Source organism: Lampetra planeri, chromosome 16, assembly GCF_965212315.1.
Source record: "Lampetra planeri chromosome 16, kcLamPlan1.2.h2, whole genome shotgun sequence".
Taxonomy (NCBI): Eukaryota; Metazoa; Chordata; class Hyperoartia; order Petromyzontiformes; family Petromyzontidae; genus Lampetra; species Lampetra planeri.
The window spans coordinates 1,071,674-1,091,992 of NC_136122.1; the positions used below are offsets into that span (position 1 = coordinate 1,071,674).

At 41.3% G+C, this 20,319-nt stretch overlaps 1 protein-coding gene across 9 annotated transcripts in view; it reads left to right on the top strand.

Annotated features, from left to right (window-relative positions):
• PGGHG (protein-glucosylgalactosylhydroxylysine glucosidase) overlaps positions 1-19,991 on the top strand; it is a 60,872-nt gene extending 40,881 nt beyond the window's left edge. For all 9 annotated transcript variants that reach the window (XM_078601311.1, XM_078601318.1, XM_078601316.1 and 6 more), the window contains 5 exons: positions 10-143; positions 3,465-3,560; positions 9,057-9,154; positions 11,219-11,430; positions 12,743-19,991. In XM_078601311.1, the coding sequence (XP_078457437.1) occupies positions 10-143; positions 3,465-3,560; positions 9,057-9,154; positions 11,219-11,430; positions 12,743-12,795 (593 nt within the window). In that variant the 3' untranslated portion in view covers positions 12,796-19,991. The remainder of the gene's footprint in view (positions 1-9; positions 144-3,464; positions 3,561-9,056; positions 9,155-11,218; positions 11,431-12,742) is intronic.
• The last annotated feature ends 328 nt before the right edge of the window (positions 19,992-20,319 follow it).

Consider the following 20,319-nt stretch of genomic DNA (forward strand, 5'->3'; position numbering starts at 1 on the left):
GACTCTCAGGTGAGTCAGTGAAGCAAGCCGATGTGATCCTCCTTGGCTTCCCTTTGGGGTTTCCCATGAGCGCACAGATGAGGAAGAACGACCTGGAATTTTACGAGGAAGTGACAGACCATGATGGGCCTGCCATGACCTGGGTACGATTAAACTTGCAGAAATTAACTTTCCATGAGTGGTTTGTTATTAAATATGTAGGTATGTTTCAAAACATAGTTGCCTTGGCAATTAAACACAATACTATACATATACTCTTTGGTTCTTTCGGTAAAGTCACGTATAAAGATAAAATAATAAATTAAATACTAGCATACGACGTTTCGATTGCAACACAAGCAATCATCATCAGGTATAAATGAAATCGAAACACAAATCTAGTATACTTAGAAATGTAATGTAATACAACAGAGAGTCGGTTGATTACGTTCTTCCTGAGAATGCTAAATTTGAGAGAGAGATGAAACAGAACCAGAGACATATAAAGTCACGTAGAAGGTCTTAAGGTGGAGAACAGGTCTGTCGAGAAGGCAGAGTCTAAATGGCACGCCCCAGGCTTGGAGCGACTATTTATGCTGGGATGGAGGGGCGAAGAACGTCTTGACAAAATAATTTGCATATCAAGAGGAATTTAGCATATTTATGGGAAATGCAGATATGCGATTAGTACTACTTGTGAAATGCGTAGGAGTTTGGGCGGGGGGTTTAAAGTTATTATGCCCGTGCATTATGCAGGATTAGCAGTATCAAAGGGAGGGAGTAAGGTTAGAATTAATAAAGGGAAGGAATGTTAATAATATGGCGCCGCAGCAACTAATATGCTTATAGACTATACATTGTAATATTACACTGTATTATTCTACCCACCCAACTGTATACCACACTGCTATATATTCACTATACAATTACGATACAATATATTGCCTTATACATTGTATTAACCATTACATTTTAATACTATTTATTATTATACAATATGCTATACACTATACCATTGACCGTCGCGTGAAAGGTACTAAGAGGAAGCAACGAAATATGTCAATGGGAGAGTGGTGAGGGGAAGCTTGCAGCGGAGCAAAGAATCCATTCCTTGCGGAGAATACAAGATATATAGTCAATGTCAGTGAGTGGACTGCGGTCTGAAAGTCCATGGTCCTCTTGATATGCACTCCGCAGGGAATGGATTCTTTGCTCCGCTGTGAGCTTCCCACCACTACTCTCCCATTGACATATTTCGTTGCTTCCTCTTAGTACCTTTCATATTGTATAATAATAAATAGTATTACAGTGTAATGTTTAATACAATGTATAAGGTAATATATAGTATCGTAATTTTATAGTGAATATATAGCAGTGTGGTATACAGTTGGGTGGGTAGAATAATACATAGTGTAATATTACAATGTATAGTCTATAAGCATATTAGTTGCTGCGGCGCCATATTATTAACATTCCTTGCCTTTATTAATTCTATTCTTACTCCCTCCCTTTGATACTGCTAATCCTGCATAATGCATGGGCATAATGACTTTAAACCCCTCGCCAAACCTCCTACGCATTTCACAAGTAGTACTAATCGCATATCTGCATTTCCCATAAATATGCTGAATTCCTCTTGATATGCAAATTATTTTGTCAAGACGCTCTTCGCCCCTCCATCCCAGCATAAATAGTCGCTCCAAGCCTGGGGCGTGCCATTCAGACTCTGCCTTCTCGACAGACCTGTTCTCCACCTGAAGACAGCTGCTTGCGTTGTGGCCGAAACGTCGTGAGAATTATTTTATTATGTTTTATTTTTATTATTTTCCTTCTACGTGGCTTTACCGAAAGAACCAAGAAGATGAATCCCTGCAGTCACGAAAGCTTTAAATCGAAATCAGAGACATATAGACAGACATATAAGCAGACAGATATCACAGAGATACATAGAGAGAGACAAACATGTGGGAAAACTAACGATTGCAGTATTCATCCATTTACCGGTGTAGATTAATGCTCTATTGCATTGTTATTTGTCTAAAATGTGCCTGGGACATTGTAAAATGTTTTTAAAACCCAGACACGTGAGGCCTAATAAGATTATGTTTCAGGAGTCCTTGCAATATTCGATGAGAAACAAGAGCATTGACATTTTGACTTAAAACTTTAGAGACTGCAGGAATTAATATTCTTTGGTTCTTTCGGTAAAGTCAGATAGAGAAAAAATAATAAAAATAAAGTGAATAAAAATAATAAAAATAACATCCTGGTTCTTAATCTGAGTGAGTGTACTGGCATTCTATAATGTAGACTGTAGCAATGGTTATTACGTTTGGTGAGTGTACTGACAGTCTATAATGTAGACTGTAGCAATGGTTATTAAGTTTGGTGAGTGTACTGGCAGTCTGTAATGTAGACTGTAGCCTGGTTCCTAACCTCGGTGATAGTACTGGCAGTCTATAATGTAGACTTATTCTTTGGTTCTTTCGGTAATTACGTTTACTACTACTACCATCACTTACATTAACATTAGCTGCCCCGCCTATGCTGCTACACCTGAGCTACGCCCATGTTAAACCTTTACCTGGCAGCCCTTTAATTGGTGGACGCCGTCGTGGCCCACGACTACCATCAGTTACATTAACATTAGCTGCCCCGCTCATGCTGCTGACACTTGGGCTACACCCATTTTAAACCTTTATAAACAGTTTGCCTTCAGAGGCTAACCCCCCTTTCCTTGATGATGACCGCTTGTGTTGCGATCGAAATGTAGTGGTTTAAATTTTTTTCTTATTACCGAAAGAACCAAAGAATAAGTCTACATTATAGACTGCCAGTATGCTCACTCAGGTTAAGAACCAGGCTACAGTCTACATTATAGACTGCCAATACGCTCGCCAAGCTTAAAACCAGGCTACAGTCTACATTATAGACTGCCAGTACACTCACCGAGATTAAGAACCAGGCTACAGTCTACATTATAGACTGCCAATATGCTCACCGAGGTTAGGAACCAGGCCACAGTCTACATTATAGACTGCCAGTACACTCACCCAGCTTTTTAACCATTGCTACAGTCTACATTATAGACTGCCAGTACACTCAATCAAATTAAGAACCAGGATTTTTATTTTATTATTTTTATTCACTTTATTTTTCTATCTACGTGACTTTACCGAAAGAACCAAAGAATAGGAAAAGCATTGACAGTTGAATCTAATTAAAGCTCAAATCATTATCTGCAAAGAGTTTGAAAATATAATAGTAATACATGAGCCATTACTAAATGTCTCAATCAAATGCAAATCGCAGATGTGGAAATGTGTCTTAACACACATCACGTATTATCAGCTTTGCATTCATTAGATACTGTCAAAAAATGTATATATAAAACACTTATGACTGTAAGTGTTGTAAGTAGAGATTTAATTTATGTCGATGTATGTGAATTTGTTTATGTTGCAATGTGTCGTTGTTGCACACAGAGTATGTTTGCAGTGGGGTGGCTTGAAATGAATGATTCCGAAAAGGCCAAGAAGATGATTACGAGGTGCTATCAGAACATTCACGAGCCCTTCAAGGTAACCTGAGCAAAATTCTGGGCTGCTTCCCATGGGAGCCACAGATAACCACAGTCACTTAAACTCCCTTTTCGTCAGCAGCATCCGGGCATTCCAGTACTTTCCAAGTGCAACTTTTAATGCAAGTGGTAATATACATGTATGTTAATATGCTATGATACATTATTTTTGGTGAAATTGCGTTGGAAGTGGTGCACACTTACAAATAACCAAACAAACCCTTTACACATTCATCAATGATGCTGCCTTAAATGTAAAAATTATATAATACTAGCAGGAAGTACCCGGCGTTGCCCGGGCGAAAAATACATTTCAAAACTTCTCTTAAAAACCTTACATATACATACACAGATACTAAGTTATTGTGAAAGCCCGGTGGGCCGTTTATCCATTTCTCCACTAACAAAATTATAAGAGGCTTGCAGAAGTCTAAAAAGTTATAGAAAGTGGGGGGTAAATGGTTGATCTAAAAGGTTACCGAAAATTGTCGACCCCCCCACCTCAAAATATATATTTACCCCCGCGTAGGTATATATACCGACACACCCTATATACAACAGAGCAAGTAGTATCTATTGACTCTGTAGTTGTATCTCCTGACTGTACAGTAGCATCCACTGAGCCAGTAGTAGCTACTGACTGTATAGTAGTATGTATATTCTTAGGTTATGAATCCTTGCAGTCACGAAAGCTTCAAATCTAGATTTAGTAGTACTGTATGTACTGACTGTAGCAGTATTTACTGACCGTAGTGGTACATACTAACTGTTTTAGTATCTGCTAACTCTATATAGCAGTATCTACCAACTCGATAGCAGTATCTACTATCACTACAGCAGTGCATAGTGACTGTGGTGGTACCTGCTATCACTGCAGCAGTGCATACCGACTGTGGTGGTACCTGCTATGACTACAGCATTGCATACCGACTGGTGGTACCTGCTATGACTACAGCAGTGCATACCGACTGTGGTGGTACCTGCTATCACTGCAGCAGTGCATACCGACTGTGGTGGTACCTGCTATGACTACAGCATTGCATACCGACTGGTGGTACCTGCTATGACTACAGCAGTGCATACCGACTGTGGTGGTACCTGCTAAGACTACAGCAGTGCATACCGACTGTGGTGGTACCTGCTATCACTACAGCAGTGCATACCGACTGTGGTGGTACCTGTTATGACTACAGCAGTGCATACCGACTGTGGTTGTACCTGGTATGACTATAGCAGTGCATACCAACTTTGGTAGGACCTGCTTTCACTACAGCAGTGCATAGTGACTCTGGTGGTACTTGTTTCAACGACAGCCGTGCATACCGACTTTTATGGTAGCTGCTTTCACGACAGGAGTGCATACCGACTGGTTGTACCAGGCTATCACGACAGCAGTGCATACCGACTGTGGTGGTAGCTGCTATTATTACAGCTATGCATACCGACTGGTGGTACCTACTATCACTGCACCAGTGCATACCGACTGTGGTGGTACCTGCTATGACTACAGCAGTGCATACCAACTTTTGTAGGACCTGCTTTCACTACAGCAGTGCATACTGACTCTGGTGGTTTTTGCTTTAACTACAGCAGTGCATGCCCACTGTTGTGGTGTCAGTCGATGTGTGTGTGTGTTAGTCAATGTGTGTGTGGTGTGTGTGTGCACAATTAATATTTCACAAATACCTTACTAAATTTTTAGATAATAATGTGTGTCTAAGTCAATGTGTGCGTGTGAGTCGATGTGCGTGTCTGCGTAAATGTGTGTGTGTGAGTCGATGTGTGTGTGCGTGAGTCGATGTGTGTGTGCGTGAGTCGATATGTGTCTGTGTCAGTCGCGTGTATGTGTGAGTCGATGTGTGTGTGTGGGGAGCGATAGTGTAGCGGTTAGCGCGCTGCACTATGAACCCGGCGACACGGGTTCGATTCCCACTCACGGCCAACACCAGTGACGATTATCTGAACCGGTCCTGGGCCTCCCCTAGGTGGGCTCAGCCTCAAATGAGTACAGTAGAACCTCTGGTCACGAACGCTTCTGACCACGACCAAATCGGGTTGCGACCAAAAAATTCACTATTTTTTAAAATCTGGTCACGAACAAAAACTCGGATGGCGATCAAACACGGCCGCGGCCGATTTCCCCTTCCGCGCCACTTTTTTTTAAGCGCCAAATTTCCTGTCGTTTGTTTACAAACAACAGCGATCCACGTGTAACCGCTATGCTCAGTCAGTCTCGCTTAGTAAGATATTAATTTTGTGAGTGTAGTCATACCCCTCCCCCCTCATTCAAACCGTAATTTAGAGAGCGAAAGCGCTGAGTACGTAAATCACTAACATAAGAACCTGTTAATCTCTTCTCGCATCATTCATACGATGATGCGGTGAAGTAAACGTTCATACGATATTACGGTGAATGCTTCCAAAAACAATACTGTACCCAAATATTACTGTTAACTTACTTTCAATAGAAACATGAATTGCTCATACGAATATTCTCTCTCTCAGAATCGACCGACTGATGTAGCAGACGAAACAATCATCTTGTTGAACGATTCTAAACCTTGACGCGGCAATGTTAGTTTTCTCTGTTGTTCAAGGTTTTCTCAGTGTTATTCAATGTTTTTACATTTAGTTTACTATTACACTCAGAATTCTATGGCATAATGAACTATTTTTGTGCTTAAAAATCTTTAAAAAACAATATTTATATACAGTTCGTAGGAGTCTGGAACGGATTAATCGTATTTACATACAATCCAATGGGGAAATTAGGTTCGAGTCACGACCAAATCGGGTTGCGACCAAAGTTATGGAACGAATTATGGTCGTGACCAGAGGTTCTACTGTACCTGGTGTGGTTAAACATCACCACTAGGGAGACAAAGGCGGTCGGGCGTGGTGCTGGCCACCCACCCCCTCATGTACCGTTCCAGCCTTCATCGGTGCTCGCTAACAGCACTTACCCCTACAGCCTATTAAGGCTATATGGGGCATCTTTGTCTGTTTTTTGTGTGTGTATAAGTGATATTAAAAAATCAATTGTGTGTTCGTCGAAATCGATGTATGTGATTCGATGTCTGTGTGTGTGTAAGTCAATGTGTGTGTACGTTTGTGTGTGTGTGTGTGCAAGTCTATGTGTGTGTGTGGGGGGGGTCTATTTGTGTGTGTGAGTCGAAGTGTGTAAGTCCATATATGTGTGTGTGTAAGTCGATGTGTGTGTGTGTGTTAGTCGCTGTGTGTGTGTGCAAGTTGATGTGTGTGTGGGTCGATGTATGTGTGTGTGTAAGTCCATGTGTTTGTGTGTGTCAGTCCATATGTATGTGTTAGTCAATGTGTGTGCGTGTACAACTAATATTAAAAAATTAGGTTACTAAATTTGAAAAAAATAATGTATGTGTCTAAGTCCATGTGTGCGTGTGAGTCCATGTGCGTGTCTGCGTCGATGTGTATGTGTAACTCCATGTGTGTGTATCTAAAGTCGATGTCTGTGTGTGTGAGTCCATATTTGTGTCGGGCGTTGTGTGTGTGAGTCTGTGATGCCGGACAGGCAACGCCTGTCGTGGTCAGTGCTGTGGCGGGAGGGCCAATTCCGGCCTTTCCCCTCATGGCGTTTGTGACCACCACAGCAGGCAAATGGGGGCTCTGGATGGGTGCGAGGGGCTGGTAAACCCTCCACCTTCAATTAATTACCGCTAAACCACGAGGGAAAATTGTAATTAATAAGCTTGTGCCGGAGGCCCCATTGGGACAGGCGTCTATGACGTCTCCTGGCCAAACCCCATTTGGTGGAACTAGGAGACTTTCTTACCCTCGGGGCTCTTCCAGAAACAGCAAAAAACCACTACACTGGAGGATACTTTCTAAAAATACAATAGTATAAATAAAAGCGTAGAGATAAATAATGAAAGTATTTATTATCTCAGATTTGCTGATGACATTATTCTTCGTAACTTTTGCCATAAATGACAGAAATTGATTGAACTTAATAAAAAAAAGGCTGCAAAGTGCTGCTAAAAAAAGTAATACGAACAAAACTGGAAACACAGAGTATGCACCACCGATTATCACAGTTGGTTACGTGTGGTATTTATAGAAATTCAGCATACATGCACATCCATGCCAAGGACAGTAATTGAAGGTGGACCAGGTTAAAAATGTTGAAATAAAGAGGTCGATAAGAATAGAATGGAGTTATTTTTGTTTTACTTAGTCATGAACAGCAACATAGCAATGTGCATAAAAAAATGTAAGTGTTTAGTCAGCATTATATTAGCATTCATACTCTTTGGTTCTTTCGATAAAGTCACGTAGGTAGAAAAATGTAATAAAAAATAATATATCACGACGTTTCGATCGCAACACAAGCGGGCGGAAAAAATAATCCGGCAGTGGAACTGCTGAACAAGCAAGAGAGAGCGGTTACAACAAGAGGTTAAATATGTGGCGAAGGGCAACCAGGCGGGGTCTGAGCTGGAAAGGAATTCCATCCCCGGACGAAAGGACGTCAGTTGTGTTAATGGGGGAGCTTCCGGAGAGAGATTAGCATGAAATGAGCTTCCGTCGCCGCATAAGAGTATCGTCCCTGCATATCGCACAACAGCAGTGTTAATGGAAGATTAGCAAGATGTTGATGGGAGAGATTAGGCAGGGAGATTAACAGGATTAGCAAGTTAATGCCATGTCTATGTGTAACACAAGCTGCGGCGCTGCCAACTGCGTGAGGCAAGCGCGTTCACGCAAGAGAACCACCGCAACGGTGGTCGCGCCAGTGAGACAAACAGCCCATCACACAGCCAGAACCATCGATACCTCGATGCTAAGGGAGCAGAGGTGGCCATGTTAGTGAGACCCCAGCCCGTTAATGCAGAGGCACCCAACAGGACAATGCAACTGAAGAGAGTCAGAGATCACAGCCAAACAGCAGGAAGGATGGAAGCACCACAGCAAGTTACGAATTTATTTGGTTAATAACGTCCTTCCAATGATTGCTCAGCTTATACCCATCTTCTCGGTTGAAATTGTCTCTGTGTTTATATATCTGGATGGCTTCATGGACAAATCTTTCATGGTAGCCCGAAGGTTTGCAGTGTACCTTGGTCTCGGAAAAAACAATATCGTGCGAGCCCACTGCGTTATAACAATGATCGGCCATGGCAGAGGTATTGGTTTTACCGTGTTGTATATTACTTTCTATAATATACGGATCATGAACATGGATCCTTGAGAAAGCATGTAGAATGAAAGCAGAGGTGTACCGAAGGAAGCGTGCAGAGGTGTATACTTGGTATTGCATGAGAGGAAATGAAGATAGAGCAATGAAGATCGGCTTTTGTGCAGGAGCCAGATAGATTTGTGGCATCACAGAAGCATGACGGATGGAAACAATGAGGGGATGTCTTCATTCAGACGTAGATTGATAATGCTGACCATAATGATTCAGTGTGGGCATTGGTTTAACGCCTTTAACGTTTATGGGATTTTTCTTTGGAAAGTGCAGGTGTGGAGTGAAAACCCGGATGGCTCTGGAGCTGTGAATTTCCTCACAGGAATCGGAGGATTCCTGCAGGCAAACCTCTTTGGATACTTTGGAATAAGGTACATGTCTTGCACGTTACACACTTCGCTGGCAGATGTTATTCGAGCTCTCGCGCTTCCTTTGGAGATGTGCACCGTGTTGCACGTATGACTCGTATCTTAAGCAAGGTACATCCATGGGCACAAACTCACCAAACAAGGGAAGAAAATCCCATGTTTACATAGGCTTGCAACATCAGCGATTTGCAGGTGTAATAATCTACATTATTTTAGTTTATAAATAATATTTGACAGATGAATAGTAACCGTAGTATTGTTTATAAAATATATGGTAATTTATTAAATACAGGTTAAACTGACAGTCATGTGCAATTGGTGTTTTACCCTTCTATCTGGCAACAAAACTGACACCTTTTTACAAGGAGTCATGTTTGCATAGACCGCAATACCTGCAGTCATAATACAAACAAAAGAACATAACTCTGATAATGTGCACTGTCCTTGAAGTTGATTGGTCCACACCCGAGACAGCTTTCCTTAGAGCCTAGTCTCACATGGGTTGGACCAGATGACGCCAAAAGGCGCACAACTCAAAGACAATGCACCATCAGAGTATGAGAGCTCGGGGCAAGCATCTACACTATGGGAACCTCATTTGCCAGTAAAAATATGATAATTGGTTTTTTACCCTTCTATCTGGCAACAAAACTGACACCTTTTTACAAGGAGTCATGTTTGCATAGACCGCAATACCTGCAGTCATAATACAAACAAAAGAACATAACTCTGATAATGTGCACTGTCCTTGAAGTTGATTGGTCCACACCCGAGACAGCTTTCCTTAGAGCCTAGTCTCACATGGGTTGGACCAGATGACGCCAAAAGGCGCACAACTCAAAGACAATTGTGGACCTTACTCTCTGGTTCTTTCGGTAAAGTCACGTAGATAAAAAAAACACGACGTTTCGGTCGCAACACAAGCGTCCGTCTTCAGGTGTGAAAAAATGATCTGCTGTTGTGGCTTTATATAGGCACGGGAGGGGAGAGGCAAGGGGGGTTGGAAGGAGTTTGGCTGTGGGAGTTCAGAGGGGGGAGGGTTTGTGGTGTGCAGGGACGGGGCTAGCATCGGGTGGAGAGGGGGGGGAGGGTTTGTGGCGTGCATGGACGGGTGGGCTAGAGAAATTAGCAAGTAAATGGACTTGTAGTACAAGTCGTAATCGGACGACAACAACCGGGTGGGTGAGTGAGGACGACGACAACCGGGTGGGTGAGTGAGGACGACGACAACCGAGTGGGTGAGTGAAAATTATAGCAGTTAAAACTTGACGTGGTTTATCACATCATTCCAATGATTGCTCAATCTGAATCCATATTCTCGATTGAAGTTTTGTCTGTGTTTGTATATCAGGATGGCTTCATGAACAAATCTCTGAAGGTGGCCCGAGGGTTTGCAGAGCACCTTGGTCTCGGAGACAACAATGTCACCGCGTGTGCCCACAGCGTTGAAACAATGATCCGCCACCGCCGTGGAGTTGGTTCTGCCGTGTTTCAAATCCACTTTGTGTTCGCGAACCCAGACCTTAATTGGCTAGTAATGCATGCCCAAGTCACACACTTATAAATAAGAGAATAATTGAGATCAGAAGCCTAACCTAGTACAATAAAAAAAAATCAGTGCTACTGCATTGGCAGTGTTGCAAAAACACAAATAACATAATAACACTTTGTCACAAACCACTGCCTTCAAAGGATATGCAGTAGGCCTTCTGTATAGCACATAATTTAATCGAGTGCATTTCTTATGAGTGACATTCAAGGTGAATAAAAAAAAGTCTATTAATCGACAGCAGATGCGGGTGGAAGATGAATTTCGATTGTAATTAAAGTTATATTTGGACTCATTCATGGAAATTGTAAAACATATTCAAGGCTCAGTGTTATGCATATTTAAAACTGCAGTGGTAGCATTTAACATGCTAAGTTTATATTTACATATTAAGTAGTGATTCTAGACCAGAATGAACATCTCATTTTACTCCATTTCTCAATTATCAGCAACATCAAGCTCGTTAGAAATGATATAATTTTGACTTTTAAATACTCTCATTTTATTTTGCTGTCTAGGATAACAAAGGAAGGTTTAAAATTCAACCCGAATATTCCCGACAACGTTTCAGAGGGTGTGGTGACTGGCTTGACTTACCTGGGCAACAAAATTAAGTTTTCTGCAACAGTAGCCAATGTGGTGCTGACGGTGACTGCAATAGACGAAGCTTCACACACAGAACTGGAGGTGGTGGTGAGCAGCACCGAGAAAGTCTTCCCTCTGCTCCTGAGTAAGGCCACACTATTCTGCAACAGATATATCTTCACATCTTAGATAACTATCTCCTTCATCTTTTACTCGGCACACCCCGTTTATATAGAATGCACACTTTTTCGTCATGTTTCGCCATTTTTTCTCATCATTTTAAAAAGGTTCATTAGTTCACAATAGATATCTATATTAAGCTGACCACAGATTCAAGCCATTACCAAAGTATTGTAAAAAATACATTTCATTATCATAGGCAGCGTTAAATGCATTTAGCAGTGTGTAAAGTCAAAGTCTGATAATACATTATTTTTGACCATTCAACCGTTTATTTTATTCACGGCAGTCTTTAAACTCACAATTTATTGTTACCCAAGGATTTCAAGTGATGTACAGATAAATCAGATGACCGTTTGGCATTAACTTCCCAACTGTTGTTGTGGCCAGAAACGAAATCCCACACTGGAGCACAGCCCCCATTACTTTACCATTGGTGTTTGGGTTTGTGGGGAATCACACTTATCTGTCCACCTCAAATACAGAGCAGTCGTTGCATGTTAAAAATGGGTGACATTGCCCACTTCGTGTATCATCACAAGGGCATGACTCACTCTGTCTCTCCAGCGACAGTGCAATTGGGGCAGTTTTTCATAGTTTCTAAAGTATAATAGCCCTCTGATTTCTGCTAATATTGGGAGGATTATCCTATTATCTGTTTTTGGCCACGCATTTATCTCGTATCCACACATGAGAGAGTGTCATTAAATAATGGGTTTAATTGGCTGATACTTCCATGGTATCCACACATGAGACCAGACAATAGAATGAATGACGTACATTTGCAGTCAAACCTATGGACAAGCGCAGATAATAAGTGAGTTTGCCACAACTTACATGTTAGGTGAATATTCCAGAATCTCCATTGTCCATCCATAGACTCCCCATTCATTTTAATGCAGATTCAGTTGAAGTCGATTGGATTTTAATGACGATTCCACATCACATATGAGAAAGCAAGCTTTAGAACTTGTGGCTCGTTCTGGTGAGGCGGTGTGGAACCCAAACCACCACAGTTCAGATAACATAACCCAGGAATAATTGACATGATCAGAGGGCAACTCTCCTTGCTTGTGAATTGTCTTATCCTCGGTCTCATTCATCCGCATTATTGTTTTATGAATGAATTACTAAATAACTTTTCATTGATATGAATAAATGTAAGTCCAAAGACTTGAGTTTATGAAGTAAATGCTAATATGTTCATGAAATGTATGTTTTTTTTCTGAATGTGCTGCGTGAGAGATTCCAACGTAGCCACCTTTGATGTGTTTCAGAAAAGCCAGTCACCTTCCCGACGTCTCCTGGAAGAATTCAGATGTTGCATTGAGATTATAATTCATGAACATTTATGTTTTTATGACAAAGTACACTTGTCATTCCTATGACAAACATGCCTTGAAGAAGGCATTGGATGTGATCTTGGTATATAAGTTCAAGTCAATATGATTTTGTCCCATGCCTTGCACTGGTTGCAAAGTTACAATCATAACAGTATAATGCTTGAATTTATATGGTGCTTAAATGCCTCTGCAACTCAAAGAGCTTTACATCGTATCTCACCTCATGTTTTTATGGGAGGATTACATTTATGTGTGTACAATATGGAAAATGTATCCATTGTGCCACAATCTTCTTTGTGTTATTTTTTACAAAAATGTAGATTACTGTTTAACATTGAATACCATGTAATTTAGATGTTTAAATTGATATATTATATCAATTATATTCTTTGGGTCTTTCGGTAAAGCCACGTCGATAGAAAAATATATAAAAGAAACGAAAACACGTCGTTTCGGTTGCAACACAAGCAATTGTCATCCTGCTTCACCAGCTCTCCCGCTATATATTTTTTCACCTGATGACGATAGCTTGTGTTGCGATTGAAACGTCGGGATATTTTTTTATTAGTTTTCTATCTACGTGGGCTTTACCGAAAGACCCAAATAATATGAATTCCTGCAGTCATGAAAGCTTTAAGTGACGTCACGCGATTTTGGCCGATTTTTGACACCCCCCTCCCCCCCTCATCACACGGCGTCACGAAAAGTCAGACCCCCCTCAAATATGACATCACAAAGATTTGCCCCCCCCCCCCAAAACCATATTTCCATTTTGAAAATAAAACATACTTCAAATAACTTTAAACTATTGTCATTGTAGTGCGTATTTAATGTGGCGCTGCACTCTGATGTTGTAGGAGAAAACATGTATTAAAAAGGAGGCGTTCGAAAGCTGAAATTTAGCATAAAATTCACTTGCAGATGTTCAGAATATGATATTGAAATTATATTATAATTATCAAATATTAAAAGTAGTTATAACTGTAAAAAATACTTGAAACTTTGTCGTAGAACGAAGCAAAATGGGGAGCACAATTATAAAAATCACATTCATTCCACAGAATGAAAAGCCCTGGTAGAATCATTAGACTAAAAATGTTTCATAGCAATCATATATTTTTTATAAAATGTACGCTTCTCCATTCTCCCATGGAGAAGCAAAATGCTCCTTCATGGAATAAATAGGGAGAGTATGGATCTCTTCATCCTGTGGAATGGATATTCCATTCAGATCAAGCTCTTCGTCTATCCAATCTGCACTCTTTACATTTTCTTCGTTTGCAACCATTAGTTCACGTTGCCGACGTGCAGCGACTCTCTGTGGCCTGATGCGTTTGGGCAGAATAATAATTGATTCATGTTTGTGTGTTACAAAGTGGTTGCGTAGCATGACTAACGACGCGAGAAGTATGTGTGACTTTTCTTGCAAATCCTATCGCTAAGCATAGATTTTTATCGACGAACAAGAGGTTTTGTTTCTGGAGCTCAGACTCGTTTGGCTCGATGTATTCAGCCACTGTCGGAAAATTATCGACCATCAACTGTGACCAAATTTCGGCTAGAATGTTTTCTGCAAACTTTAAATTATTCTTCTCTAAATCAGCATCGATGGTAATGCCTCTTTCGTTCAAATAACTACCATAGTGGTCATGTGGTAATATCAATCCAGTAAGTTCCTTACTGAGTGGCGCCATTTTTCTCTCGACCCTATTAAATGCCACCCCCAGCAGCATCACACCCCTTACGGACGACCTTTGTCCGCGAAGGGGCTAAACCACCGAAGAGCGGCTCTACACCAATAGAGCGAGACCAGCTGCGCTTGGCCCGCGACTGGAAAATGCTAGCTGACATTGGCCGGCAACTTGTGTTTCCTCCGGAGATCGCAACCACCACCCTAAGACCTGACATGGTGCTCTGGTCCCGTTCGCTCAAGAAGGTCTTCATCATTGAGCTCACAGTACCTTGGGAGGACTCAGTAGATGAGGCTTATGAGCGAAAACATCTGCGCTATGCCGATCTAGCTGCCGAAGCACGGCATCATGGCTGGAATACAGAAGTCCGACCAGTGGAGGTGGGCTGCAGAGGTTTTGTGGCAACATCTACAACCAGACTGCTTAGAGACCCGGGAATTAAGGGCCAGAGCCAGCGTTCGGCAATCAGAGCTGTATCGGAGGCGGCAGAAGGCAGCAGTCAGTGGCTCTGGATGAAGAGGAAAGACCCCAGCTGGGCCCCAAAGTGAGAGGGCCAGGAGGTATGCAGTCAACAATGCTTGACTCAGGGAGGAGGACACCCCTGCCATGCATAGTCCCATGGGATGTTGGCTATCAACAACAAGGCAACTCCTATGACTAATTGGGAATAGGACGCAAGCGTAGGATTGATCACCCTGTCGCTGGCCGCCTTTGGGGAGGGTGTATAGTATGAAAGGCCGAAACACCCTAGGAACCAAAAATTCACTACTGACGATGCGCTCCCCAAATTTCACCAGGCTCACTGTTCATGAACTCTTGGAAGTGCTTGCACAAAGGATAGTAACATCTCATCCTGTGTTCTTTGGAATCTGAATGCGCTTCTTCCTGGAGCGTTGGTGGCGAGGAATATAGCGTCAAAATCATGCTGAATAAAGTGGTGGACCTTAATCACGTTTTGGTGTCTCGGGTTCTCGTCCGGGTCACCATCAACTGTCGACACTAAAATTGGTTTGACCAATCGATCAATACCACTCTTTGTAATGACGTCAAACTTCTCGAGAGTAAGCAATTTTTCCGAAATCAAATTTATGGTTGAATGCTGTTTATGACGAGTGTTTTCCAGATGTAATTGCTATGTAGGTCGGTCCCGAATAACCAACAGCTTCTCGGTTTCCTAGACCATTAGACTGAATTTGGATTCCGGCATAGACCGAAGGAATTAGCTTGTGTTCTGCAGCCACAACCCAGTCATGGTCAGGCAGACTGACACTGTACTCGACGTGCATCAGCAATGGACTTTGCTTGTTAGCAGCGGTCAACCCTGTTGGAACACGAGCTTTGTCGTCTTAACTCACAAAGCACACAACGTTCGGTCCTAGCATGGACGCCAACTCTTCCAAGTGCCTTATTGTTGCTGTACAAAACAAACCTTCGATATGTTTGGCATGACGATCGTTCTGTGCTCTAATGGAGTTTCACAGGGACCGTTGACACATGACGCTGCCCTTCAAGAGATGAACTGCGCTTTAGAAAAAATTAACCCGTAAAAACAAAGTTTTTCACTATAAATCCTTTATATGCGTGGCGGCTAGAGTCCTCTCGTCCTCTGGCTTGAGATGGCTGCCACCTATGGGTCAGATGATTGCCTGCCACCATTAAGCAATTGGTAATTAAATATTTTAAAAAAATTCCTAAAAAGTAAAAATTTTGAGAGAAAAAATTCACGAAAATTAATTGTCACGCACAACGAGTCTGTGTGCAAAATGTCAGCTCGATTGGATCACTGGAAGTGGGTTAAAAAACGACCGAAAGATTTGCACGGTCGTAAGCGCGCGCGCAAGCAAGTAAACTTAATATAAAGGATTTAAAAAGACGAAGGTAGAGCCATCCATCTTCAACTGTTCGGTCAGCTGATCTAATGCGTTTATGCTTCTGTACACGTCGCTTTGCCTTCTTTCATGCAATGCCGATCCATGCATAGCAATATCCACAATAGATTCCAGTAACGAAGGCAGATTTTCCTCAATTTTCGGCCTTCCAAGCTTGGCCCTGACGTTCAGAGATGTGTGTAGGTCTGGATTATCTTCAAACAGAGCATTTCATTTTCTATTCTCATCTCTTGCTTTCTGTGCACTTTTTTTAACACCCTTTTTCTTCGACTGGTTTTCCAATTCAGTTTTTTTTTTCTCTGTTAGGTCCACATCCTGTTGCTGTGTAAGCATTCCACGTTTTTGGCGTTCGTACAAGCCGATCAGATCACAATTCAGAATGTCAATCTGTGACTGCAAATGCAGCTGGGCTGTAGCACTTCTTGATGTTGCCGAATTGCTAGCACTAGGCGCTGAATCATCAGCCTGAGCATCAGTCACTTGTCCATCAGACTACGATACAGAATTCTGCGGTATTTCGACAGGCACATTTTGGAGGTTTTTTTATCGACATGATCTTTGTTTAGCCCAAAACGTAAGAAGTGATCCTTTTATTACGGTGGAAATCGCCTTTAATTATTGCAACCAATGATCAACTTTAACATACTCTTTGGTTCTTTCAGTAAAGTCACGTAGGAATAACATAAAATAAATTGTGATTTATTTTATTTTATACCTACGCGACTTTACCTAAAGAACCAAAGAGTATAGATCCCTGCAGTTACGAAAATTTCAAATCTAGATTGATCAACTTTAACTTGCAAATCTGTATCATTTTTTATTTTATTCCACTTTTGAACCAGTTCTTCTAGGCAAACCTTTCTGCTCATTGTAGGATATGCCAGCACGTACGCGTCAATAAGACACTGATAGATTTAATTTTTTATCCATCGTAACGGTCAATTCGCTTTAAAAAAATATTTGCGATTTTATTGGTATAATATAAACTTTAATTATACAATTTTATACATGTATATTTTAATTATGATTTGAGTTGAAAGTAATGACGAGCCTTAATATTTTAAATAGATAGCGTCAATTTAATTAATTATTTTATTAGCTATTCTATGATTATTTGATTACTATGATTGCTCAATTATCTCAGAATGAAACTGATACGAAATATAAAAAAGAGCTAGTACGGAGCACCTTTAGAGAAACATGTAAAATAAACAAATTTCAATTATATGCGCAATTTATTTTATTTGTGCGAATGATTAGTTCTTGCGCAGAATGTATTATTTTTTGCGCATAAAATACTAAATCGTGCACACGATATACTGAATCATGAGCGGTTTTATTCTTTTTTCATTTCCATAAGGGAACTCCGTAGTTAAATAAAATATCCTAAATGGTTAAATTCAGTCGCTCATGGTTCATAGTAAGACAAGGGTGAAATGAAGCATGACGACATTTTCTGGTTACAAAGAACAAAAATTTAATGGCCATTGTACGCTTGCCGAATGACGTTTATTTAGTAGGTACTCCATGATTAATTATCCCTCCATGCTTAAAAATGGCTGTTATCTTTTGTACCCAAAAACTTTTCTCTCTATATTATTAGAAATGTTAACGTAGCATAATAGTATAAAAATTTAATACTGTTATAAAAAAATGTATATTTAATAAACAAATGTGTGATTTAAAATATTGTCAATTGATATTGTTGTATATATAGGCCTTTTTTCCAAAAATCTTTGGAAACAAACCAAATAATAATTATAAAGTATTAGACCGAGGGTCATCCAGAAGAGATACAAATAGGTCAATCACACATGACCAAGATACAATGTATTCCATAGAGAGAAAGCCTCCCAACCGCCTTTGTCTTCCAGAATAGCCATACAATCACAAAGGGAGAGACTGCGCCCCTCTCAAGAGAAACACAAATATAACACCCCACCATGAGGGAAGAGGGGGGGGGATGCAACCAGGCAAAAGGAACTCCTCCCTCCAGAGTAATTATTACAAAAGTTTAAAAACTAGGAAAACACCGAAAGGCAATTTGGAGCATCTGTTTTCCACGGATGAAAAGGTGACTTGAGAGGGGCAGGAACCAGGCCAGGGTGAGACTTAAAAGATTACTTAATAAATCAGAACATACACACACACCCGGACACGTACTCGTATAACTTTCCCCACAGCAAAGAGCGAAATCAAATGACGTTCCGGTCCTTTGTGAGAAGGCGAGCCGAGGGGAGAGAATTCCACCTAAAAACAGAGACACGACCCATACATTGCCAGTGCTGCGATCGGCAGGGTCCGGGAATCTGCCACCGTGACTGGCACATCGTCAATGAGCTGCATCAGCAGAAGCCACGAGTCTACGAAGTCAATGCAAAGAGTTGAGTACTGCAAGCGGCAAGCTCCGGGGCTGGGCCCTGCAATCAACCAAGGATGGCGAAGCTTGCCGAGTCGCGATGTGTCACCGAGTGTTGAGTTCAGAGCTGAAAGACGAAGTATTGCAAAAAGTTAATTCTACATTGAGTGCCAGCTCCCACCAGCAGCTGCAGCCCGATAGAAAGAGTGATGAGCAATGTCAAGCAATCAACCTGGAGAAAGGGCGGAAAGCGTCAAGCATCGACCAAGCCAGCATTGCAGAGGACCAGCTGCAAGCACAATCGTGCACTGCCAGAGAGCACCGAGCAAGGGTGTCAACTGCCAGCCGACGAGCGGCGAGCGCGATCGAGCACCTGCAAAGACAAGCATCGTGCCGACTCAGCTCATCCAGCAGTGAAAAGAGCCTGCAGCTGCCGCCGAGCGAGAGAGTCGTTTGTAACCCACACACACTCCTCGCTCCGCAAGGAACAACTAAAAATATTGATATAAGAAGGCCAAACCTCGGCGTCTGCTTAACGCAAAGAGTTGAACAAGGAGACAAAACCACCAACACACATATAGCACACATATCGGGACTAATAATAAGAAGACTAATAATGAGAGTGTGTCACCTATTAGCTGATCATGAAGAACATTGCTGCCCATTGAGTTACGTGGATACGGTCGTTTAGAAGTATTTTAGTCAACTCTTTTTGTTAATTGCATAAACGTACCAATGAATTCATTGATGAAACTACACACTTAGAAACCTACGTTACGAATCTACACCCTCACAGGGAGACTATTGTGTTAAAACCTTTCTTTTGATCACAGAATCTTGCCCGCGAATGTATTGAAGCCTTAGCCAATTGATAAGCATTTGCTGAAGCAGGCACACTGCCGCACACCATTGTTCCAAGACATTTCGTTAATTGCATAATCTTACTAATTAATTCATTGAGGTCTACTTTTGCTATCGGGACATGTTTCTTTATTGCCGTTTGTATGAATATCGTCACATTCATTTTTAAGAACCTTTTCCTATCGCCGTATATGCCCGCTCTACACTGAGGAATTAACCGATTGTTCTGTTGCCCAGTTTGACAAACGTAATCATTGAGGGTTAAATGTACGGATCAATGAGGAGAACATCTCCAGGAGTACTGTGTTGACATTCCAAGCATAAGAGTTCGCATATTAGAGTGTTATGTTTTTGTTTAGAGATTAAAGTTGCTTAACACAGAAGTGTCTGAGTGGTGGCTTCCTAAATTCATGCATAATAATCTTGATTATGAGAACTGTATCCTGCGATGAGATTTGAATTTGGAGACCTGATATAAACACACTAAAACACAATCAGTAAAAATTTAACCGAGAATCATTGTATTATCCCGATTGATAATACAACCCTAGACAACGAAGACGAGCTTAATTTAGCATACTTACATCACACTTGCATAACTTCATACAACTCATTGTATTTTCCCGATTGATAAAGCGACCCTAGACAACGAGGCAGAGCCTAGTTATAACTACATGCATTAGCATCATCTCATGCATTTGTATAACTTAA